The 26,457-nt window shown below is 40.1% G+C and overlaps 3 protein-coding genes across 3 annotated transcripts; 2 read left to right on the forward strand and 1 right to left on the reverse strand.

The window, feature by feature from the left end:
• The first annotated feature begins 648 nt into the window (after positions 1–648).
• On the forward strand, positions 649–7,762 carry c8b (complement component 8, beta polypeptide). The gene is made up of 12 exons (XM_038718562.1): positions 649–809; positions 1,072–1,219; positions 3,232–3,379; positions 3,892–4,033; positions 4,157–4,289; positions 4,532–4,729; positions 4,923–5,163; positions 5,352–5,480; positions 5,579–5,742; positions 6,284–6,437; positions 7,302–7,373; positions 7,500–7,762. The coding sequence occupies exons 1-12, from the start codon at positions 727–729 to the stop codon at positions 7,652–7,654; spliced, it is 1,767 nt and encodes a 588-aa protein (XP_038574490.1). The 5' UTR covers positions 649–726; the 3' UTR covers positions 7,655–7,762.
• Positions 7,763–13,032, reverse strand: c8a (complement component 8, alpha polypeptide). The gene is made up of 11 exons (XM_038718561.1): positions 12,820–13,032; positions 12,593–12,701; positions 11,888–12,035; positions 11,626–11,773; positions 11,254–11,443; positions 10,979–11,161; positions 9,940–10,180; positions 9,715–9,846; positions 9,362–9,519; positions 8,955–9,180; positions 7,763–8,286 (listed from the first exon to the last, which is right to left on the reverse strand). The coding sequence occupies exons 1-11, from the start codon at positions 12,927–12,929 to the stop codon at positions 8,135–8,137; spliced, it is 1,797 nt and encodes a 598-aa protein (XP_038574489.1). The 5' UTR covers positions 12,930–13,032; the 3' UTR covers positions 7,763–8,134.
• A 429-nt stretch (positions 13,033–13,461) lies between these two features.
• On the forward strand, positions 13,462–26,318 carry si:ch211-188c16.1 (uncharacterized protein LOC562677 homolog). The gene is made up of 19 exons (XM_038718568.1): positions 13,462–13,628; positions 15,047–15,983; positions 16,094–16,285; positions 16,487–17,018; positions 17,114–17,229; positions 17,334–17,359; positions 17,527–17,567; positions 17,671–17,721; positions 17,923–18,049; positions 18,309–18,468; positions 20,105–20,228; positions 20,320–20,351; positions 20,729–20,792; positions 20,974–21,011; positions 21,251–21,314; positions 24,884–24,982; positions 25,132–25,145; positions 25,409–25,442; positions 25,579–26,318. Exons 1-19 carry the CDS (start codon positions 13,620–13,622, stop codon positions 25,646–25,648), a joined length of 2,730 nt encoding a protein of 909 aa, XP_038574496.1. The 5' UTR covers positions 13,462–13,619; the 3' UTR covers positions 25,649–26,318.
• Positions 26,319–26,457: the final 139 nt, after the last annotated feature.

Consider the following 26,457-nt stretch of genomic DNA (forward strand, 5'->3'; position numbering starts at 1 on the left):
ACTGGTTTAATCTTTTGTATTACTTTGTATTTCATAAGCTTCTCATATGTTTATTCTACAAGGACAAATCTTAACATAGTGTTTGTTAAAGTTGCATTATTAGTAATATCATTAGTAGCAGTTTTAGTAACAGTCATTAGACATAATTTAGCATTAGTAATTGTGTTATCTTGCTTTCCACTGCATAAGTAAACTAAAGCTGGGTCATGGGATTGCGTAATTCTGTAAAATCCAAAATGAGTGAAGGTAAGCAAAGTTCAAAGGTCATATGTACACAAACATGACTCAAATCATTTGACCACAGAAGTCTGTCACAGGAGCATACTTCATTACAAAGCCTTCATTTTCCATCACTGGCATATGTTATCTAAACTATGTTTTCTGTCCATTTCAGATTTATCATATTACTACAGATCAAAGTTTATGATAACTGAAGAGACATGCAGACCTCCTGGTTGGCTATTTAACTTGGCTGCAGATCCTAAACAACTTCATTATAAACCTGAGGTCTGCATCAACCTGTGTTAAATACACACTGACATGAGACCTAACACCACAACACCTAGTTTTGTGGCTGTGAGTCCTGCAGCATTGTGTATTCAGCTCCACCTCTGAGTCTAATGGCAGCAGTGAGTTCATATCCAGGCCACTATTGATCAGTGTGTGTTTACATAGAGAACTGAGCAGTGTCCTCTACTCCTTCACAGTCACTCATAATACACAACCATGCTTTCTGTTGTGATAAGGATGAGTGCACTCAGTTTGCAGTGCTGTCTACTGCATGTTATTTTGAGCCAGGTACTGCTAAGGTAGGTGTTTTATTTGTCTCTTAGTAATAAATAATAGAATGTCTATATTTTTTGTTAAATTCCCATTGAGGTTAATGTAATTGATGACATGCCACCTAATACACAAAATGTTTCCAATGTGATATTAAAAGTAATTTCACTTTAAACATTCACTTTATTTTTTCTAATTGAGATCTCTCAGGTGTTCTGTTAATACTTCCTTTCTTCCAAAGTGGCGGAAATGTCTGTTAATGTTAATTTGATTTTCATGTACATGTCACAGCAAAGTTGCTGTCACAACAGTGAGCAATGACGAGCCTAGTGTTCGTGAAGCTCGGTCAGCGGGCAACGAGGTGGTAGTTCATCCAGTGGACTGTGTTTTATCAGAGTGGAGCGCGTGGTCACGCTGTGACACCTGTCAGAAAAAAAGAGTAAGTATGATGATATCAGACAGGTGATAGTGGGCCTGGGGGGTTGCAGCCACAATACATGAAATGCGTTTGTTGGCCCATCAGGACACCACAGTGTTTCCCTGATAATATTAAAATGGAATAAAATCACCCATAGTTGATGTTGATGTTTTGCATGAAGTTTACACTCTTATGACAAGGAACTGGCCAGTTACAGCAAATTAAGATACAGTTAAGTATGGCAGAAAAGCTTTAGCTCCACCCCCTTAACACATAAATGAACCATCCATCCATCATCAACCGCTTATCGTGCGTACAGGTTCGCGGGGGGGCTTGAGCCACTCCCAGCTTACATCGGGCAAAAGGCGGGATACGCCCTGGACAGGTCGCCAGTCCATCGCAGGGCCAACATAAATGAACATTAAATCTAAAAATTGTTGTGTAAACAAGACAAGATCAAATAATGAAACAGAAATACACAGACCAGGTATAACACCAACATGAACTAAACCACAGAACTAAGAACTGAGGCAAGGAACTGAAATGCAGGACTTAGACCTAAGACTAAGAGACAAGACATAAATAACCAGGGACAAGGAACTAGAGAAACAGAGGCAAATAAAAAGACACATGAAACAATGGCAAAAACCAGAAACACATAGGGAAAAAATACAACTCAAACATAACCCAAAACTAACAAACAAACATAACAAAAAATATCACATAAGGAGGAGGTTTGAGTGCTGTGGCATGAGCATATCAACTGAGTAATAATGACAAGTGTTGAATTATAATAATCATGCTGTATACCTGTATGAATATGACTGGATGTTGCAAGTCATCTGATAGCCTGAAGCATGACTGAAACAGTTCATGCCAAACAGCTAATACATGTGCAACTTTAGTGCTCTGCCTGAACTAATGCTGTGCTTCATTCTTTAGAAAATATTGTTTCATTGTTTCCCCCATGATGTGGAAAACCCTCTGAATCAGCCCGGACACTATCCTGCCACATCAAACTTCCCCATTGAACACATGCTAACGATATCATCTGATTTTCTACTTGTGCTCCTCAACCAACTTCCTCAGCAGGAAAAATACATTATAGGCATTTAAGTGAAGAGTTTCTTTTACAAAACCCTTCCAACCCTACCACTCTCATTTCTGTATGGAAATATGAATACAGCCAGCAGCAGCCATTTAATTTAGCTTAGCACAAACACAGGAAACTGTGAAACAGCTAGCCTCCAATGTGAAGGTTAAATTTAGGTAACAGAATCTGATTAGCCACTGTTTTTGTTTCATCTATATAAAAACAGTGACATATCTGTCTGTTTTATGGGGGTTATGTGCCATACTACTTCTTGTCGAGAAATTAGTCCGACAAAGAAACAGTTTGTGGTAGATGAATTACCTGTGGACCTGAGCCACACTAGTTGTGTCCCCTTGTTTTCAGCCTTTGTGCTAAGCTAAGTTAGCCAGCTGTAAACGCATTTATTTACAGTAGTAAATAAATACATTTATTTCCCAGAATTTCAAACTTTTAACTGAAAATTGTTAACTCTAACTTAATAATAAAGCAATATGAATAAAATGTACAAAAGAAGAAGAAAAACAACTGGTTTCATGGACTGCATATAGCTAATATCCCACTGAACTTCTGGCCAGACAAACTTATCTAACAAAGTGTAATGCAGCAGGTCTCATAAATGAAATTAGATGTAGATTAATAAACCATTCCTATAGTGCTTGGACTGAGAGATAATTAAAATTCTGCATTACATATTTTACCCTTGTTGGCTGTTTTTCTGTGAGGTAGTATTCCACTACTGGCAAGCATCTCAGCTGATGTACTTCAGTACTCTATCTCATTCACTTTACAAGGAGGGGGATTAATAACCTTGACATGACAAAGTGAAAACAGCCCTCTAATGGGATTATGGCTGTTATAGTTCCCCGATGGCAGTTTCTGAGGCGAGCCTTCCTCTGTGTTTCTCTGACCATTTATGTGTTTGTCTCCCTCAACCATCCAGTATCGCTTTGCTAAGCTGGACCAGCCGTCTCAGTTTGGAGGACAGCCGTGCAATTTTCATGGCAGGGAGGAGGAGGCCTGTAACGTTCCAGACCGCTACACCTGTGACAATGTTCCTTTGTGTGAGGGATTTTTCTGTACCCAAACAGGTACACCCATCCATCCATATACACTACTCTCCGTTCTGGAGCTGGCATTATAAAGTCTTGTGTTATACAACCTCACAGCGGTAACACTGAGTGTTAGGATGTTTAAAATTCAAGTCACAAGAAGAAGAACATTATTAGTCTGTGTTTGATGTGAGTGAGTCATCTCTTCATTCCAGTCAGGAGATTGCAGACTACTTTGCATTTTGCAAGAGCTTTGTTCGTAAAGGAATAGTTTGACATGTTGGGAAATACACTTATTAGCTTATTATGTTGCAGAGTTACATGAAAAGATCGATACCACTCTCATGCCAGAACACTTAACATGAAGCTGCAACCAGCAGCCAATTAGCTTGCTGTAGCTTCATATTTAGAGGGACAGACGTAACATTTATTTGTCTTATATAACTTTAAGCAAGAAAACAAATCAGCATATTTCGAAAATGTCAAACTAATCATTTTATTTTGGAAATGAACCATTACTAAATGCCATCCACATCGCTCCTCAACTTCAGGTCGCTGTATTCCAAGAACTCTGCAGTGTAGTGGGGAGGATGATTGTGGGGACATGTCGGATGAAGTCGGGTGTAAGAAGGTTTCCAAGCCCTGCAGGCAGGAGGTGGAAGAGTACTGGGGAATCGAAAACCTCGCCAAAGGGTGAGTTACATTCCCATTAGACTGCAGAGTCAGATATTTTGGAGGACTTTGGTACGTAAACGTGTTGCTCTTCTCAAATCAATCTGCTCACTGTTAATGCTGTTGCTGTTACTCATCTTTCAGAATCAACATCTTGAACAGTAACCTGGAGGGAGTGGTGCTTGATAACAGATATTACGCTGGCGGCTGCTTACCACACTACATCCAAGATGTCAGATTCAGGAAGCCTTACAACTTGCAACAGTACACTCTACAGGTGGAACCGACTGGCAATCACACTATTGTATAATGAGTATTGAGTTGCAGTTGACATACGAGATTAAAGTTTATTCAGCATTACTTTCTAATGTCACCCTTTATTATCTTATTTCTTCTCCATCCATCTCATTATTTTATGTGTCCATGTTCTAACATAATTTAGAGTAAATGTATTGTTTAATAATATGGTCCTGCTTATAAAACACTAAAAAGGAAATTTTGCTTCCCATGTATCTACAGACAAAAGGCTCGTATGATTTCACCCTGCAGTCTTTTGAATCATATTCTGACTACATGGACCACACCGTGAAGGAGCGCATGACCAAAACTACGGTTTCCTTTGGCTTTGCCATTCCAGGCATAGTTGAATTTGGCTTCAACTTCAATGATGAAAAATTCACCAAATCAGTTCAGAAGATCCGCCGTGCTTCTGGCAAGGTGAGATGTCGTTGTGTCTCCTGACACTTTTCTCTTACTGATTTCTCAAAAACATAACAAACCAAACCAAACTATGGATTTACAATTCATACAAACCCACAAGTCATTTAAAATATCTGCAAATTCCCACTCCAGTTTAAACCTGAAAGCAGTGCAGTATCCATCACCTGCCTCCCGCTGATTCTCCCCTCAGACTAACAGTTTTGTGAGGGCCAAAGCAGAACTGGAGTTGGCCCAGTACATGTTGAAGTCAGATGATCTGATGCTTCACCCAGAGTTCCTGCAGCGCCTGCGCTCCTTGCCACAGTCCTATGTTTATGGGGAATACAGACAGATCTACAGAGACTACGGCACCCACTACATCACAGAGGCTGCACTGGGAGGAGACTATGAGCACACCATTATCCTGAACAAGGAGAAGCTTGAGAAGTCAGGTAATAGATATTAGTGGCTCCCAAACTGGAGTCATAGTAAGTCAAGGTTGGTTTATTTAGTACATGTTGTAAGAATGCACCTGTGGTAAACTAATAAACCATTGCACTGAAACCCTCATGGCCCAATTCTGTGAACGGTAAAATAATTTTGAAATACAGTAACCACCACCTTAGTTTTGTTGTTCTAGATTATTCTTTGGAAGACTACAAGCATTGTACGCAGTCAGGTCTTAAGGTTGGGGCCAACATCTATGGTGTTTATGTGTCAGCGGGGATTCAGGGTGGATCCTGTGATGGCCTGCTGAATGAAATTGGAGGTGAGGGTCCATCTTTTATCAAATGCCCTCCCGAATATGTCCCTTCTTCCATCTCATGATCTGATACTAAAACTCAAAGTCATTGTGTCTCTCTCCAGAGGACACAGTGCATGGCAGCATGGTGGAGGACTTTGTTGCTGTTGTAAAGGGTGGGAGCAGTGAATCTATCACTGCTTTAGTGTCTAAAAAGCTTCCCACCCCGCAGCTGATGGGGCTGTGGGGCAACAGTGTGCGTGCCAATCCTGACTTCATTCGCACAACAGTGAGTTTTTTTCACTAAATTATGTATTGATTCCTTTTTTTCACTTACATTGTCTATATCTGTTTTTGTTCATGTTACATGACTGCTATAGTCTTGTAACTTGTATAGTGTAGTATACTCTCTTTATCTTTTCCTCCCGCAATCTCTTGTGACATTAACACAAATATCACCTCTTCAAATGTTCCTTTGTTTATTCACCATCTCAAATTGCATCTATAATAAAACTGTCTACAATGAATTTGATGTGAGTAATTGATGCAGAAACATTTAAAAAAGAGCTGGGCATTGGTGGTACATAGATTGGCACTATTACAGAAAGGCAAAGTACAGCTAGGCTGATCAATAGCAAGTTAGAGAACAAACAGCAAAACGTGCCAAATAGCAGCTGCACCACATACACATAGGCTGCCTTGCTGCAACACGGTCACATTTCAGCATTTGTGGGGCTATCCAGTTGGCTCTGTCTAAAAAAAAAACCTAAAGAATTAAATATGAAAAGCAAAAATATCCTGGTTTAATAATGACATTTGTGTGTCATTAGACACGACCACTGTATGAGCTGGTGACTTCCAGAGACTTCTCCCAGGATGCCACCCTGAAAAGAAACCTGAAGAGAGCCCTGTCAGAGTACCTGGCAGAGGCTAGTCCATGTCGTTGTGCCCCCTGCCACAACAACGGAGTGGCTGTTTTAAGAGGTACCTCAGAGGACATTATTGTTTGGTGTTTATTTTATGGTTCCATTGTCATTATTGACTGAAAACTGAAATACTGCATTATTCTGATCTTCTTTCCTAAGATATGTTTTGATTTCACTCATAGTTTGTGCCATAGCTTCAAGGTGATTATGCTTTCTCTTCATTTCTGTCATATGTAGGCTTAAATAAATTGTTACAATGTCACATGATCAGCAGTGGCACAGCGCTAAAACAAAGTGGACATAGGTCTGGCTATGCAAGACTGCTCTGCTCAGGACTACACTTTAAGTTTTTTAGGTTGTTCAGTAGGCCTATGACTTGTAGAAAATGCGTTTTCGTTTGTAAAGGAAAATTTGTTAGTTTCTTGATGGACTACTGCTACTACTGCTAAAGGTAGATGATGTTAGCTAATTAGTTTAGTTAGGCATGCAGCTAGAGGTCCCATTAGCTAGCTGACTCTGCCTGGACTAGGAGCTCATTGCCTGGGCCTGAAACCTCCAAACCTCCCCTGTTGCTGGATCTCCCAGTCCGAACAGAGAAAGCTAAGCTAATAGGGCCGCTTGTTAAAGACAGAACAAACTGCATAAAGGGTCAAAATAAAATAAAACTGTGTATCATGCAAAGCTACTATTGTGGAGTCACAGACTAAAAATATATAGTTGGAAATTTGAAAAATAGGTTAATGTTCAGTTTTAGTGACATTTAGATAGCAAGTAACACCAATAGAACTGTCTCTAAACTCATTTTTGGACTTTTTGTTCCCAAACACAAAAAAATACTGCAGAAAGTTGATGATTACAGTGATGGTAACGATCCTGGGGAAAATTAAGATAGTGAAAGAATTATCTCCATTTCCCTCAAAAGGCACCAGGTGTGACTGTGTGTGTCCTGTTGGCTATACTGGACGGGGCTGTGAAATCACTCAGAGGCGAAAAGGTTAGCATTCAAGATCCAAAATACAAAACACTGCATACGACAAAGCCTTATTTTTCTTTCTTCACTCTACTTTGCTACCTGCTGAGATATTGACTCAATGAGATATGATATGGCTCCTTCTGACAGATATAGCCATTGACGGCAGCTGGAGCTGCTGGGGTGCATGGTCATCCTGCAGCGGAAGAACGATGACAAGGAGTCGACAGTGTAACAACCCAGCGCCCAGCAATGAAGGCTTGGCATGCAGAGGACTGCAGCAAGAGTCTACTGAATGCTTTTAAAATCTGCTCAACAGCCCTGATTGTAAACCTTGACTTTAAGATTTCTAAAAAGGTCATTGAAAATCGAGGTTTTTAAATATTTGAATAAAAACAGACTTGGAAATGGGATATCGTCAATGATTATTTTATTTAGAATATCACATTATGTCTGTCATTTCAAGATGTATGTCTGCACTGATGTGGATTCAGATTCTGCTACCCAATTTTAACCTTCACATTGGAGGCAATTTAGAGAAATGTCCCATATATTTAAAACTGTTTAACTGTGCTTCAAAAAAGTCCAGACAGGAAAACATTAACAGATACATAGTAAGGTCTACCTTAAATTTAAATTATTTTGGAAAGAAATTAAATTAAATTTGAAATCTCAGATAATGACATAAGGATTTTAAATTAGCAGTTTTTATTAATAAAAAAAACAAACACTAGATGATTCTGAATTACCACTTAAGAGCATCTGAGTTTGAGGAAAATGTCACTCTAACAGTGTTCAGTCTGAGAGGAGGAGCCCAGGCAGGCTGCTCCGCCCCTGTCAGGTGCAGGATTATCACAGGTTCTTGTCCGAGTCTTCCTCCCTGATGCACAGGATGACCAGGCGCCCCAGCATGACCATGACCCATCTGTCTTGGTATCTGTTGAGTAAAATTAAAGGGGGTTTAAGCAGATTTTAACAAAAGGATGTAGATTTGGAAACAGGATATGTCTGCACACTGTCATTACTCCATCGCATCCTCTGAGTAAATTAGGCGGCTTATCCGTGTGTCAGCAAATGGAGAATAGACCCTATCGATCTGTAGGCCTACAAGAAAACACTACTGCACATGCATGAGGAATTTTACAAAAGGATAATTACCAAATAAACAACTTCCTGTCAGAGGTGAGACAAAAGTAAGACAGAAAGTACTTTCACTAAAGTATAATTATGAGGTACTACCTGACCACATACATTTTGTGAGCCTCTAGTTTTACTCCATGGCATTTTAGAAGGAAATATTTTACTCCACTACATTAAGCTGACAGCTTTACCTGTTCACAAAACAAGGTCTGTATGCATTAGACCCCTGGCAACATTAGTAAGCTTTAAAGGAGCTGATAGGCAGTTTTTTTTAACTTTGGACGGAGCCAGGCCAGCTCTTTCCTCCTTCTTTGAGTATTTACACTAAGCTAAGCTAAGCTAACTGTCTCCTGTCTCCAGCTTCTTATTTAAGACAGGTATGACAGTGGCATCGTCTCATCTAACTCTCAGCAACAAAGTGGATGTGTTGAACTCCATTGCTTTTACTCATGACAACAGCCTCACCTCTTCTGAGAGTCTCTTCACAGGCCTCTCCCTGGTAACCTGACTCACAGATGCATTTACAGGAGGTACCCATGAGGACAGGGATCCCGTTGTGTCTGCAGGCGGCGCAGCGACATGAGTCGAACTGCTGCAGATACTCTTCCCAGCCCCTCTGCAAGTTGGCCAGTCTGGCACCTACATGGTCAGCTGCTGTGCTGAGGCGCACTAGCTCATAAACTGGCATTGTCTGGGTCATAGGGGAGGAAGGCCAGAGAGACGAGAAAGAGGAAACTTAATGAAAAGCAGATGACTACACCAGCAAAGGCACAAAAGTAGTGGGGTCATAAATTGATGAACTTGTTGTGTTTTTCTTCTGTTAATGAGCATGTTATGTCAAATCATTGAAAATGTTTCTTACAGAAAGTTACCTCATATTCAATGAGTGTTGGGTTGTATTTGAGAGTGGCTCCCCATTTCCTGTATGTGTCTGGGCTCCTTATAGCCAACAGGCCACTGCTGCTGTCTGTGATTCCCCCCTTCACTAGAGTAACGATGTCCTCAATCACAGCTGAACTAGAGTCCTTGACTACATTTCAAAAGGATTTAAAAGAAAATCACATATATAATGCAAGCTCTAACAACAGATTAGTACAGCAATGCTTCATATCATTTGTTAGAACAAATTAGACATTTACAAACAAAGCTAATCAATTCAAATTTTAACTAATTTGGTAGAGGACCTCAAGTAGGGTTAGCTACCGGTAGGATTTTAATGCCTCACCTTGTTCAAACCTTCCTTTTTTATTGCATGTTTTCCCACCCACTTTGAATTCTGCTGTTCCATAGCTGTTGATGGGAAAGCTCAAACCAATAGAGGCACCAAGGCATCTACCAGCTTGTTCACCCTCAAGGTCTGTGTATGAGGAGGATTAAATTGTTAAAGGTTACTTTACCTTCCATATGCTATTAGATGATATTGATTAACAAACTGGAAAGACCACAGTACTTGATTCTGCCATAGATGTTTTGTTGACAACCACAACATATTCAAGCGTTCCTCCCATAGTTCCCTCTGTGACATAGTGGGTGCCAAACGTGTTGAAGAAGCGGGAGTACATCCCAAAGTCATACTGCTCGGGGAGCTCCATGAGTGAAACGTAGAAATCTTCATGAAGCATCAACTTATTGCTTCTCATTTTGAAGTGGGCTGTTTGTACTTTGGACCAAAGCCTAACAAACCCTAGGTCCTGTGGGAAAAAAGGCAAGAAGAAGAAATAGCTATGATGATGAAGAAAAATGTTTTATAAAATTGTAACTTATTAATACCCCAAATAATGTTCTTTTGACCACAGGCACTCAATGCTTTTTAGTGTTTTAGAGATAAATTTAGGGCAAGTATTGCTTACAATACCACTATCATATTTAACAGTTAAGTATTAAGTTACAGCCTGCTTGTCAGTCGGTGTCAGTTGTATGGAGTCTTTAGAGTTTGACACGTCCAGTCGGGTCGGGTCTAGTCGTAGAAAGTCGGACCAGTGTGCGCCATTTTCCAACAAACCGCAACATTCTGAGAGTGTTCCCTTGACAACTAAGCCTATACTCGCATGCCAAATTATGCATCCACCTCTTTAGGTCCTTTTCAGACACTTTGCTGTGCTCATGGATCAAATGGTGTTATCACTACATATATTTAATTAATGTCAAGGAATGGTACTTCTACTAGGCCTAAGTGTATTGAAATATTAAAGACTCGTTCATAAAATATATACTTCGAATAATTTAACACCATTGATGGACCCCACAAAGAATATTCTAGCGTTTAAAAGCAGCATTTGGAGGTGCATGCAATTCTCGGGCAGGCAAAACTAGGCATAACACCTGAGCGCAGGCAAGCTGTCCTAGCTATAATCTACATCTAGCATACAGCTGCTTTTATCTGGATCAAACAGTCATAACATCCTAATAAACATCACTTTACGTCCGTGGTAGTAAAGGTATGTATGTCTTTGTGAAACAATGTTGAGCTGTGGTTCAGTGGATCATACCTGACTTTTATACTGCGTTATGTTCCGGAGAAACTCAGATTCCACACTTGTACTCAGTCCCGCTTCCACATAATAGATCCCAACTGTGAAACCAACATTGGAAGAACTCATACTTTTCCTTGCTTTCAGCAGGCTCAGCATATCTTCATAGTATTCCTGAGAGCCCTCTGATGTAGCTTGAGCCTGTAACAGGTTGAACCTTATATCAAAATGTCTTAGCTCAAACATCCCATTTATTAAGTTACACAAAGAAATAATTCACAACATTGTAATACCAAAAAACGGTAGGTATGGTAGTTGTAAGGTTTCCTGTAGTTCTTCTCGTCGTCATTGTAGTGCAGGTTCTCACAGAATGAGTCATAGATGAATTTCCTCCATTCACCATTGTAGACATATTCACACTTTCCTCCAAAGTACCTCGGGTCAATTATGTGATCCACAAAGTCTCCAGTCAAGACATTGTATCTAGGTAAATTAGAATAATTCACATTATTCATAAGTAAAAGCAGATGCGTGTATATACATGTAAGCAATGTTTTAGCAATTGTTTTAGCAATTTTGATGTGTTGATGATGTATGTGCTTATTGAAAACACATGTGATAATGTGATATAAACTATGTAAAGCAAATTATACACCAGTATTTACCCCTGAGTGCCACGTTCAGCACCAGGGATTGGCATGAGGGTGGAACACTTGTCGTCTCTCCTGTTGAAGTTGTCACAGCCGTCTTCATCAGAAGAATCCTCACAGTCTGGCTCTCCATTACAGCGAAGGGACTGGCTGATGCAGCGCCCTGGAGAGACAGTTTCACTCACACAGATCTACATGTATTGTGCACACACGAACAGACAAAACACCTTTGACTTAAAGAAATTGTGCCGTCTGAGTGGTTGCTGGTGGGACTTGCCAGTTTCTTTGCAGGTGAAGCTCTCTCCACAGTAATCTGGCACCAGACACTGTGTGGTTACTGTGGGACATGCCAGCCTCTCCCACAGTGTCTCAATACACTCTGTGCCACCAAACTGTGAGGGCTTCTCTAAATATCGGAAACGGAACTAAAGACAGAGTTAAAAATGAGTTAGCACTTTCAATCACTCATTAAGTCAATTCCCCTATACCATCGTTAAGATATAGATTGATACAGAAACACGAAGAAGCAGGCAGAAATAGGCCATGTATATTCCATTAAATGATGCTCATAGAATTCAGTTCAAATTCAATAAATGTTTATTTCTGCATTCCATTTAAGCAGCTATGTAATGTGCGATATGTAGTGTCTAGGTGGTTCCAAAGATCATAAATGAGTTGTGTATTTTGGAGATTAAATCTCAGGAACATAGTAAAACCAAGGCCCACTTTTATTGACCTTATTGGAGTACTGATTTTTGTTCCCTTTGGACCTATGGATCAGCTCATCCATAATGTATTGATCTGAGCTACCTGACAGAAACCAGTTTCAACTCCAGTGTTTTTGAAGAGAGTTCTAGTTTTCCTATGGGCAGGTATTGCATAAGCCTCCCACAATAAAAGCTGTAATCACAATTGTCATTCAACCGCTTTAAATTACTTTAAATTAATGATTCATGCAATTTATTGAGAAGAACACCATTACCTTTTTGTCTGTGCAGGAGTTACAAGGAGTCCAAGGTGACCAGGCCCCCAGCTTACAGTTGATGGGAATTGGCCTGTTTACAGCTCTCGTCCTCCTTATCCCTGCCCCACTGCCCCCCCAAAAAACACCCTTTATCGTCTCAGATCTTCTTCTAACACCCATGGAGCATGGTATACGTTAAATCCAGCGATCAAGATGTTATCAAGTAAATGTAAAATGTACTACACCTGTTATCAGCAGTTGTCCATGGCCTCCTGGATGCATTCACAGTTGAGCTAAAACTGGTAAACAGATGCAGTGTGCATAAAGTCAGGAGTAGATTAATAAATATCCCCATGCTGAAAATGAGTAGCTAGTCCTTAAGATTAATATGCCACATCACAAAACAGCTGTGTTGTGACTTCTACCACTGCAGCATTGACCAACCACAGTGAATGATTGATCAAGAGTAAACACATCCTCTTACAACAGTTGGGAAAGGTTATTTTAATGATCTATAGCCTATGCCTCATTCCCATCTTCACCCCCACAAACGCTCCAATCCAGCCAAAACATGTTGTCCCAATATACACTAACACTCTCACTGTAGCAGCAGTACAAGTACTTCAAAACCTCAAACTGGAACACAAACATTTTCCTTCTTACAATATCTGCAGTGAGATGATCCAATTTAATTATAATTATATATAATATATAATTATTAGTAGTAGCGTTGTTGTTGTTGTTTGTTGTTATATCATTACCTATCCACATGCAAAGTGGCTTCAGACCATAACTGGATAAAACAGCTTCAGACGCTTCTGATTTGTCAATCACACACACAGCATGAACGTGCACGTTATCAGGTCACGCGCAGCACGCAGGTGCGTCTCACGTCGGCGTTTTCAAATTGTTTGTTTTAGGGTAAATAGTCTGCTGGATTGTTCTCGCTAAATGTGTTAATGCAGTCGACAGCGTCCGCTTCATTTCTGCTTAGACCGCTTTCCAAATGTACAAACCTGAACAATGATGTGAAAAACGAGCAACCATGGAAGAGGTAACATTAACTTTACAAATTTGTTTTTTTTCTGAGTAACTTCAGCTTGAGCAGCGTTAGAGCTACTTTTAGGTAACGTTAGCCTTTCTTCCATGCCCGGTGCTAGCTGTTAAGTTGTCCAATATTTAATACAGTGTTTTTTAATACAGTTTGTTTTACTAGCTTATCACAGTTCTAAATACTATTGTATATTAAAGGGTTGGTTCACCCAAATTACAAAACATTTCACTCATTCACTTCTAGTGGGTTCTAGCCATGTAAGTTAGATGTAACGTTAACGTTACGGGTTTATTTGCCCAGGTTTTCAGGTATCTATCTCTGAGATATCAGCCTCCATCTCAAAACGATGGCTGCAAATGAAACTTATTTTGTCGTATTCACAGCATTGAGAAATGAAGTGCGTAAAAATCTGCGGTACCATCTTTTCTGAGAAACACTGTCCGCTACTCTTGATAACCCCAAACCTTTAAAAGGGCGATGCATGTGAATTGAAAAAATGAGTGATAATTATCAAGTGATTTTAAATAATTTAAAGCGGATTTGATGATTTAAAACATAATTATTTAAAGAAAGTGGCCTCAAGGGTTGGAGTAGCAAAAAATAAAAATGGAGTGATAAATTATCAAGTGATTTGATTAATTTAAAGCAGATTTGATTCAGGCTGTCCTGATATGATGAACACAGCTATGTTTCACAATTTTGCCAGTCTGACAATCATCATTCACAAAACAAAACATTTATTATTTAAGTAAAGTAGCCTCAAGGGTTGGGGTAACAAAAAATAAATGTGAAAAGTGGAAGTGATGGCATGTATGTGAATTGAGAAATAGTGATATATTGTCTATTCCTTTTGATATACTCAACAATACCCAATACAATACTGAACTGAATTTATCATTTATAGCAAGCAGTTTTTGTTACTTCTGCACTGCATCTGTTGTTTTTCCAGCTTACTTTAGATGAAAACATGCCCACTTCCGCATAACGAATGCCTCAACAGCGGCTTTCCTATGGACAGAATACAGTAACTTGGAAAATCCGAGTGTTGAGTGATGGGAAGTGTTAATTCTGAAGGACTAGTTAACAGTTTGAATCATGCATAAAGTATTATGTGTAGCCCTGGTTGTGTCTGTAATTTTCTCGCAGTTGCTTTGTAAAACAAAAAGCCAGCAACAGTGCCTGCCCAGAGACAGTCGGCAGTTAAGAGCGGCTCCCCGAGAGCAGCAGCAGGTTGAGCAGGAGGAGAAATTGGTGGGGAGCTGTATCAGCATAGCCGCTGGCTAAACTGTGTTGTCAGCATTGGGTTTTGGCTCCCTACATGAACCATTTTAAGTAAATTGTCTGTAAAAGTAATATACATTTCTATTAATTTAATGATCAGTGATGTGATTTGTAATTGTTTTGTTTTTTTTTCTCAGGAGGGACTGATCAACTTCAAAGCTCTGAGGGCCAAGTTTCAGGAAGACGCCCTCCTGGCTCAATCCAAAACTAGTCGACCAGCTGTTGCAGAGAAACCTAAGCGACTTCCTCCTCCTGGAGGTCACTGCATATCCGTGGTTAGCGGTGTTAATACTGCTGTAGAAAACAAGGCACCAGTGTGTCCCCGGCTCATCTTCAGAGATGGACTGCGGACATCTGGAGGCAAGCGACCAATTTCCTTTCCACCACATCCTCAGCAGACCTCCCCCTCATCCCAGCTCGCTAACAGAGACAGCACAACAAGGCAGCCCTACGAAGAACAACACATGCCTCTGGTGCTTCCTGTCCTGCCTGCAAAAGAGCAAAAGACAAAACAGCCAATAAAAAAGGAGCACAAACTGGAATCAGAGCAAGGGAAAGAAGTCCCGCCACTTTCTAAAATCAAGAAGAAAGGTTTGTTGCTTCCTTTCAAGTCAGCCAAAGCATCAAAAGTCAGTGCAGAAAACGGAGAGGAGCCTACATACGCTGATTTGACCACCAGACCTTCCAGTGCACCTTGTGAGTTGCCATCTGTGGAAAAACAAACCACAGAAGATTGGGTTTCGCTCCCTAGTGACCAATCAAGTGTTGAGTTCTACCTCTCCAGCCCAGATATCCCAATTAACTCTCCCTCTGCAGAGAGAAGTTTCGACTCCGACAACAAAATAGTTAGCACCTTGGAGAGGGCCAAGAAGACATTTTCACGCAGGCAGATGTTGATCAAACCTAAGAGCTTATGTTTAGCTGACTATGTATCAAAAGACAAGGCGTACCCATCGCCACCAAAGAACATTGAAAGTGTCAAGCATGAGCTACCCATACCCCCACCATTGTCTTTTCCACACCTGGCTTGTATTTCGGCCCGGCCTTTCTTCAAAGCCAACAACTCTGCACACAGTAAGTATTATTCAGTGATATAAATTTATCCCCTCAGACACCCTATCTTCTTAAGCTGATTATCCAGGTAAGATTTCTAAATCATTTGCATTATATTTCCCAATGGCTAGAGTCAGCGCTGAATAAGCAGCTTGGAAGGGATAAAGCTCAGCTTCCCTCTGTCAACAATGGTGAACTTCATCGAACCTCTGCTCCTCCAAAGAAGCCTCTACCTGACATGAGGACACTGGGACAATTGCCACCAAAGCCCCTCAGACCTCCATTAGTAGATCTCACCTGTTACCACCTACCCGCAGTTAACAGTAAGTCAACTTTCCTTTTGTTTTTCACGCTGCATTTGACTTTTTATCCCTTTTTATGTATATCTACAGACTGAAGATTAACATGTTGTGTTTAACTTGAGCATCAGTGACTTGTGTATTTTCCATACTGCAGTTTACATTATACTTATTTGTGGTATGGTCCAAGTCATCATAACTGCTGATTTTGGTTTGTTATTATAGAGGTATCACCAGGTCTCAGCCAAGCACCAAGTGCAGAGTCAGAGTCTGAGCACCCATCATCTGTACTAGAAGCTCCGGAGTTTCCAGACTTTGAGAATTCAGATATGGAAACAGCAGCGGGTGAAGCTGTTGACATTGGTGCACTTGAACTGGAGGCCTTACACTTAGTCAGCACTGCCTTTCCTGTAGCAGATGACTTCAGGGTCACTGATTTTGAGGTTCTGCAACCTGACTTGTCAGTGTGTGATCCTGTAGAGCCCCTCATGACCATTGACGTCCAAGATCTAAACCTTGGCAGTCAAAACATAATACCCCTTGGTCCAGCCAGCTTCCCTGAACTAATAAACCTTTCAGAGTTCCCAGAGCCTGCTGTACCAGAGCAGTGGTCTCAGAGTGATGAGAGGATCATAGATCCCCTTTCTAGCTCTCAAGCTGATGAGACTGATCCAGGAGCTGCTGAGACTTGCTCTGCTGCAGAGGAAACGGACAACAGTAACCACGCATTAAATGATGGTATTCAACCACATCCAAGGTGACTTTGTAATACCTGCAGTCACACTAATGATCAATATTATTCACTTTTCAATGTCTTATGACAGAATCTTTTGTTGTTTTTGTCCCCTCTAGTATATGTCAACAGGACAGCTATAATGAAGGGTGTGATAATGTGTACGAAGACGTTGAGAACATCAACAAATTAATCTTGGGCCAGATCTCACGTAAACGAAAAAGTGGTCTGAAGAGTAAGAATGTTTACTTAACACATTTCAGAATGTTTCTTCTCAATGTAAGTAATCTTTTACAGGTGTTACAGTGTCTTAACATCCTTGTTAACCATTTTTTACAGATCCATATGCTGACAAGCACCCTATGGTAACATTTTTTTTAATCTAATTGAATATATAATCTTCTTAGTGATTACGTAAGAATAAAACGGTTAAGTTTGTTACCAGTGACACACGGTGCAGTCAAGAAAAAGTGTGCATCACTCTGTTTTAAAAATTCATCTGTAGTAAATAATCATCTGTGTTTATTTCAAGAAGGAGGAGGTGTGTCTTAACATATGGCCACGGAATCCTTGGTATGTAATTTTATTTCAAACAATACAGGTCCTATGTTTTATCATTGACATTGTTTTTTTTTGGCTAGATGGAAGGCAGCCATTGCTTTTTCTCTACCTGCAGGGGCAGCATATCAGGAGAACATGCTCATCCAGCCCATAATCATGTCCACAGGTTTGTTATATATGTCTCTCCTCTCTCAGTGTTTTGGTTAAAAACAAATGATGTTGTAAAGTAGATCATATCCATTTCTCCTTTGTTTATACTTTGAAATATCTTTTTGTTAATTTTTACTAGCATGTGGTTCCATTTTATATTTCAGGTGTTACATGTAATCTTTATCTGCTGTAAGCTATTGCCTGATTTTGTTTTCAGTAAGGAATGCCAAAGCCCAAACACTGTAGACCATAAAGAACAGAAGAAGAGGGAGAAGCAGCGACTGGAGAAGGAGAAAAAGGAGCAAAAAGAAAGGGATAAGAAGGAAAATGAAATGAAAAAAGAAGTTTAAAGTAAGTTTTGCAATCAACTTACTTAGAGGTTGATAAATTTCTTTACTCTGTCAGCTGTTGTCTATAATGTTTGGTTTTTGTCCAGCTTGACTTTGAAAATTGCCAACTAACACATCCTACATTTCAATAAATATAATGGCATCACAATGATGGTGAGTGGGAAGTGGTTCAAAGTTGTAAATGTATATAAATTTACTAACTAAGCTTGGCATTATGCATGACTGCACTCATTGCTGATATTTGACTCTCTAGGTGACGGGCGAAGAGGAGCCCATGTACCATGCCAAGGTGATGGTGGCTAGTAAGGTTCGCAAGAATGACTTGCCTGTGAAGAGCGGGGACACAGTCAGCATCATTCGCACCACCAACTGCCCCAAAGGCAAATGGTTGGCCCGGAACACCAACAACAAGTGTGAGTTTAGACATATATTTGTGTATTTTATGTCAATATGAGCCCACAAGTAGTTGAACCTTTCAGTACAATCAGGATTAACCCTTTAGATAACGCACTGCATTGTGTGTTGTGTCACAAGATTTGACCTAGACTTAAAGGGTAAAATTTTTCAACCTGGATCTTAATTTTGCATGTGTTTGTGTGATTAATTGGGACATTTTTCGAAATTGATCCAGTATTGAGCGAGCGCGCTGCAGTGTGAAGGTGCTTGCACACTGCCCCGACAAACGCAGACCGACTCCAACCAGTACCGACTGTTGGATCAGTGTGCGCCATCAGTCTGGGTTTGTTGGTGTCAGTTTGATGGAGTCTTTAGAGTTTGACATGTCCGGTCAGTCGTAGAAAGTCGGACCAATGTGTGCCGTTTTCCAACAAACCGCAACATTCTGAGAGTGTTCCCTTGACTACTAAGCCTATACTCGCATGCGGAACGTCAGCGCGCATAATTAGCAAGGTATCCAGTCCTCGCTCCTCTGTCTCTCTCATTGACAACGGACCTGTCTGTGAACAGCCCCTCCACTTCGTGCACAATCACATTCAGTGATTGTTTAAATTTGGAAAACAGTTTAACGTGATTCATGGCTGGGATAGGCTATAAATAAAATAAAGGAAGTGTCGCTCCCACCATTGTCCTTATGACTTTAATTCAGCTTGCTCTGTGCCAACCAATCCATCTGTTTACCAGTTGAAATATGTAGTTTGTAGAATTGCACTTGCCAAAAAGACTGAAAATAGCTTAATCAGTCCTTATGACCAATTGCAATAAATGGCCAATGCAGTTTTGCACTTGCTGACTGAAAGGTTCTCAATGAATTGATTTCATTTATGAGCATTATGAGTTGTGGCTAATTGTAGCTCTCTCAGTCCTTTTTAACCTGTTGAAATACTTTTAAAGGGCCACAACCAGTAGGCTACAACAAGTAACAAGTAGCCTAGTTTTCCACTTGCCAAAAAGTGATTGCAACCTCGACCTTTTGACTTAAATAAGAAAACTGTCTGGTCAGTTTCTGTCTGGTCAGTGTAGACTGAAACCAACTACTGCCAACTTTAGAATGTTGGTGTTAGTTGGGCGCAGTCTGAGCAGTGTGCAAGCAGCTTTAGGGTTACAAACACCAGTCGCATAATAACACAACTAACCGATTGAGGCAGCGGCAGACCAGAGAGGTAAAATTACTATTTTTGTCAAGGGAGTCTGGTGGCTTTGACAAGAACGATATAGCGACCGTTTCAGGTTAGACAAAAGCAATCTTACTCATTTAAAAAAAGAGGTATATCTCTGTAGGGATCCTTTCCATACTGTTAGTGGGTGTACTTTGATGTGGCGAAATTGCCCGCAGGGATTACTTTGCTGACCTGTTTTCCTGCTGCAGCGCTCTCGCTCAATACCGGACCAACTTTTATACAATATTGACCCAATTCGTAACAGACACAAAAAAACATGCCAGGTTGAAAAATACGGTCAACCTTTAAAAGAACCTGAGCATGAGTTGACTTCAACTGAATTTCTCACTACAAGCAGGCTCATTTGTACATTTACACCACAGTGTGATTAATTTCTGTGTTTTCAGTAACTGCTCTATCCCCCGTATTGCAGACGGTTATATTTCAGTGATGAATGTGGAACTAAATATCAAGGAGATGCTGGAGCTTGGCAAGAAGGCCCAGGCAGCTGGACGAGGAGGCAACCTAGAGGAAGATACCATAAGCATTGGGAGCAGGTACTGTGTAGCTCACCGATAAAATGTTTAGTTTCTCAATTTAAAAACAATTTGTAACCAGCACTGATTCACAACTCTTTTTGTTTTACAGATCCTCTAACCACCCTGTACTAACAAGCAGTTGTAAGTGTCAGTGTCCTCTGCCCAAAGACATTAAGCTCTATGGTTAGCTTACTATTGTTGGACTGGTTGACTGTCACCTCTCACCCATACTTTGCATTGGCTACTTCATCTCGAAAAGCACTGCAGCCCAATAAAGGCAGAACTTACAAAGTTAACTGGCTGATATATTGTATGGACTTGTTGACTGACAGAGAGCAGTTGCACAGAGGTTGGCAACCAGCCCAACTTAACTAGTTCAACCAGTCTTCAGCTTGACAGCCATGTGTTATTTTATGATTGTGTGGGAATGCCATGTAGGAAGAGGGTTTGGGTTTCTACCCTGCCAAACATCTATCAGCATGCACACTGTGTCACCAAACTCATTTGTTTTTCCACAGTCACAGATGACAGTGAGGAGTGGGCATGTGAAGATGAGACACTCTCATTCTCCAATGAAAGCCAGTAAGCCAGACTACTTTACTGTGGCTTAAAGTTGCTTTGAAATCAATGTTCATTCTTAGGAAGAATGACAGAAACCATTAACCACATAAGAGAAGATTTAAGTCATTCCCTCTGAAAGATATGATTGAATATTTGTAGCGCAGAGTATATTATTATTTTTCTTTCTCTTCATTCTGTATAGTAGCTTTCCCCAGCAGACTGCCTCAATGCCTGAGATGTGTGAGTACATTATACATCCAGTCCTTTTTTTTGAAGTGAAAACATGGGAACAGAAGATGTTTTCCCCCTTCATGCCTTTGAAGGGAAATTCAACCTCTACCTGTAGTGTTATGCCTTGACACATGTCTGACTGTAACATGCCTCTGATGTGCACTTTTTACCATGCCATTTCCTCCATCCTCTAACTCACCCTCTCACCTACCCACCCATCTCTGCCCTTAATGTATTTGCTTTGACAGCATGTGGCCATGTCAGCGCCCAGCACACTCTGAGCGATGCCAACATGGAGGATCTACACACACAGTAAGTCTCAAACACACGCAGGTGTCAAAGCAGATACCCTGGCACAATTCTTTGCTTACCCATGTGTATATATAAATCTTTCTACATCTACCACTTTTTATGATGGTCAACATGGATGATGTACTGTATGTGCATACCTATATATTTCTTTATGAGTAAGTAAATATTTAACATTGGAATTGAGAAACATAATGTGGAGAGCAAAACAAACATTGGTCTATGATTATAGTAGAGACCAATAACAATTATTTCTGAGGTATTCAAATAGCTTTAGTCCATCTAGCAGTCTGAATCCCGAAGATTATCAGTTTAGTATAACAAAAAGCAGCAACTGGTAACTGCAACAGCAACTTTTATTAGCAAAATAGCTTCATCAAATTGATTTACTAATTGTTTCATCTCTATGCCAAAGAACCAAAAGGTTAGTTTAAAGCTGGAAATGAGATGCTTCTAAGCCAATGTTACCAGATATAAATGTCAAATAGCCTAATCAGAGCCCTAACCCATCCAATTGCAATAAAAGCAGCTCAAAATTATTGGAGAGGGTTCTTCTTGTCCATTCAACATTGTATGTTTGAAATAATTGTGTGGGATATGATATTTTGTTAAAATAATACGCCACCTTGTTGCAACCGTGCCTGCATTTGGACAGTACACTTAAGCGGTAAAGGCGGTTTTACCCTTGTCGTGTGATGCTGGTAAGAAATTTGGCCCCTTAAAGCCTCCAAGATTAGATATGTTTTGCAAGTAGTACCATCAGGGCAGGAATTCCGCAGAGGCCATGGCAGCCATGACTGCTGAACCCCCTCAGTTTGGCCTTTTGCCCCTCAAAATATTTGGGCCCTGTAGCCACAGTGGCCTTATGCCCCCCGCCATCACTGCCCCTGCTGGTTTTGCTGTTTGTCCTCCTGCCTCTTTCCTGTCAGTACAGTTCTTTTTTAAATACCAGTATCTTTTCAACATCAAGTGAAATGTTGAGCTAATAATAATAATAATAATCTTTATTTGTAGAGCACCTTTCAAAAACAAGTTACAAAGTGCTTTAACAAGTGTAAAGACAATAATACCCAAGAGACAATAATATAAAAGCATGAAAACATTGAAAAGACTAAAATACACGTTTAAGATAAATATAAAATTAGTAAAATACAATAAAATAAAAGGGATAAAATAAAGTCAATAACATCGGGAAAGGCTCTCCTATAAAAGTATGTTTTAAGAAGGGACTTAAGAGTTCACTGACTCAGCCGACCTGATTTCCTCGGGCAGGCTGTTCCAGAGCCTCGGGCCCCTGACAGCAAACGCTCTGTCCCCTTTAGTTTTCAGTCGAGACTCTGGAACAGACAGCAGACCTCTGCCCGAGGATCTCAAGGTACGTGCTGGTGTGTATGGGACTAAAAGGTCAGAGGCGAGAGGCCATGAAGAGCTTTAAAAGTGATGAATAGAATTCTAAAACATACTGGGAGCCAGTGTAATGAAGCTAAATAGGGGTGATGTGGTCATATTTCTTTGTTCTGGTTAAAAGCCTGGCAGCTGAGTTCTGGACAGTCTGGAGTCGATCAATAGATTTTTGGGTTAAACAGGTGAAAAGGCTGTTGCAATAATCCAGGCGTGATAAGATGAAGGCGTGTAAAATGGTCTTGGTGTCCTTAAAAGTTAACATGGATCGAATTTTTGCTATATTTCTAAGTTGATAAAAACATGATTGAACAAGCTTTGTGGTGTGCTGCTCGAAATTTAAATTACTATCAAACCAAACACCAAGGTTCTTTGCCACAGGCTTAATGTGATTTACTAGGGAACCAGCAGATGGCAGTATTTGATTTGCCATCTGCTGGGACCCGATGACCAGGATTTCTGTTTTGTCTGAGTTCAGCTGGAGGAAATTATTTGACATCCATTTTTTTAACTTCACAAAGGCAGTTGTTAAGTGAACTCAGCATTCCAGGGTCTGTGGATCTGACGGGCAAGTATATTTGTGTGTCATCAGCATAAATATGAAAAGAAATGCCATGTTTATGGATAATATGGCCAAGGGGAAGCAGATACAAGGAAAACAAAATGGGTCCTAAGACCGACCCCTGAGGCACACCATATTTAACTGGACAGAACGAAGAGACATAGTTGTTTACAGACACGCAAAACTTCCTATTTGACAGGTAGGATGAAAACCATCTAGGGCAGTACCAGAGATCCCCACCCAGTGCTTCAGTCTGTCTAACATGATGTTGTGATCAATGGTGTCAAAAGCAGCGCTAAGGTCCAGGAGTACAAGGACTGAGCACATGCCTTCATCAACAGACATTAAAAGGTCATTGGTGACTCAGTGCTGTGGTACTTCCTGAAACCAGACTGAAACTTTTCAAATAATTTGTTATTTTCCAGTACAGTGAGCAGCTGTTTGGACACAATTCTTTCTAGAATCTTTGCAATAAAAGGCAGTTTTGAAATTGGTCTAAAATTATGTGGGAGGGAGGGATCTAAACCAGGTTTCTTTAAAAGTGGGTTCACGCAAGCCGTTTTAAAATAATCAGGGACACAACCAGTAGATAGGGAGCTGTTGAAAACGGAGATCAAATGGGGCCAACAGAATCCATTACTTTCAGTAAAAACTTTGTAGGTATTACATCAAGTGGGCTGGAGGACACTCTCATTTGTGATACTGTTTTTAAAAGCTCAGACAAGTCAATGGGATAAAACTGATTAAAACTCTCTTGTTGCTGGTGAGGAACCTCTGAGTAAGAGGCCGCGGGGGTAATGGAGGCTCTGATTGACACCACCTTATTGGTAAAATAAGATAAAAACAATTCAGTCATCATTACTTCCAGCTGAGGCACAAGGAGGGGTTGGGTTTACCAGCTGATCCATAGTCTTAAACAGAAACCTGGGATTGTGTTTGTGTAGTAATGAGTTCAGAAAAATAGTGTGTTTTCGCATCCTTAACCAAGTTATTGTAGTTACTTAATAAATCCTTCAGACTGAGGTAATGGACTTGGAGACTTGATCATGTCATTTATCCAGGGTTGCTTACTAGCTTTAGACGTAGGCTCTAACCTTTAGAGGAGCAGTAATATTTAGTGATGACAAGCAGATATGATTGAAAGCAGATATGATTGAAATATAGTGGGTTCGATTCACCGGGTCACTGTGTGGACTCTTGAAACAAGAGTAAGAGAGGTCGGTCAATGTGTATAATGTTCCCAAATTGTGGTTAATAAGTATTTAAAGTTATTCTGGTATTTCAAATTAATACAAAAACATGAACATTTTACATGTAGCATGATGTTGTCCTAACACTGAATCGTATCTGGCCTGGGAATTCATTGGACTTCTATTACACTTACCCTGTGTTATCATCACCATTGGCTTTTGTCTTCCATAAGACATATGAAGGGCTTCAGCACAACACAAACACTGATCATCACTAGCTTAATAAAGCTAGTGTTTATTTCAAGGTTACTGTATTGGATTATAATGTATTGTATAGGTGCTCCCTGTAGGCCATTGATAAGTATGAAAATTAATAGTTACAGTAGTAAAGCAAGAGTTTCTTGTCTTAAAACCTTTAGGACCAGACATGAGGCCCTGCAGAAACTAGCCATCTTTTTTAAACACCGCAAAGATGAATTTGGAGACATCCCTGATAGTGGAGGAACAACCCCTACAAAGTACAGTACTGTCATACCCTTACCTAAACCACTACTTTCTTGAAAGTTATCTTTTTAAGTCCACTGATGTTGTTATATTCAATCTGTCATCAACGGCTCAAAAAGAAAAAAAACCTTTCTCCATTTTATCCATTCTGTCCTATGCAAAGTGCTGAGCCACCAAGTAAGTTTACAGTGTTTAAGTTTTTCCATGACTCCACTGTTGTCACCACTTATGTCACTCTCACTGATAATGGTGAAGCTAAGAGAACGGTACTTATAAATGTCTTTAAGGATGCAACACTTGTTGGTGTCTTGCCTGCAATGGAAAATAACTTGTGGGGTACACTTATCTGATTCCTGTAACCTGGGGACATGGACAGGGAGGGTCATGCAGAGACAGTTCAAAGTTAATGTGACCTTTTGTATCTGCTTGTCTTGATCCAGACTTCTTGTGTGCTGTTGAGGAGCCTCCATATCCGTAAGTGTTGATGGTTCCCGCTAATCAGCAAGTGAAGCTCTGCTCTGTTGATCTGAGTAGATTTTACCAAATAAGTACTTCAGGTTGTTTGGCTTTCTCCTCATGAACTGTAATGTCTCTGTGTTTTGCATGACAGTGAACAGGAGGTTGACTTTACAGAGCTGGAACTCCTTCCTCCCCCGCCACTATATGCCGACACCTTCTGATTACCACATCCGGTGAACCAGGAAACGACGGCATGAAAAACTAAAACTGTACAGTACACCTGTTGGGATTTAATACCATGAAGAATATCTGCCATCAAAACCAGTTTGTCATGTATTAATGTGTTTTGATGTCTACAGTGGAGAAAAGAAACCACAAGTAGCTGCTGATGTGACCTTTGTGTTTAGTTTGTTGTGCATACTGGTGCATTTACACATTTACACACACACATCCTTTTTTTTTGTTGTTCATTCTCTGATGTTACTGTAACTGTTAATGGAGCACAAATTGAATCATTGCATTTTATCCAAAATCAGTGACATAATGGAGCCAACTGTTCACTTATAGTAGCTTACATTTAAGGATTGGTTTGTGAATGTGTTCTCTGCATTGGGAATTTCTTTCGTTTCTGTTACAACTAATAAATATTTGTCATTGATTTATGCTCTTATGTTTTTATGACATTGTATGCATGCTCTGTTTGAAACAGACTGCTGCAACAATCATAATATTTACTGTGTAGCTCCTGCAGACTTATAGTAATCCACTTCTGAGAATAACTGTTGTCAGAATTTCACGCTCACTGTGTCAAGTTGGTCTTTAGTTATTTGAAATTTGTTTACACTTCAGGGTTGTCAATGTTGTACACTCTAAAATGCATTTTTTTTTTTTTTTTTAATTACTTCTGTAAAGAGAGAAACTGCTTCTTGTGGAAAACGGATCTCCTACTGCATAAATGTTCCACTTGTTCTCACATATCAGGATCCTTTTCATTGTTATCTGGCTGACTTTGCTTTGTGAAACACCCTTA

This window comes from Micropterus salmoides, unplaced genomic scaffold (genome assembly GCF_014851395.1).
Source record: "Micropterus salmoides isolate LMB-PRFRI ecotype aquatic unplaced genomic scaffold, ASM1485139v1 Ms_hic_scaffold_14, whole genome shotgun sequence".
In the NCBI taxonomy this organism is placed as follows: Eukaryota; Metazoa; Chordata; class Actinopteri; order Centrarchiformes; family Centrarchidae; genus Micropterus; species Micropterus salmoides.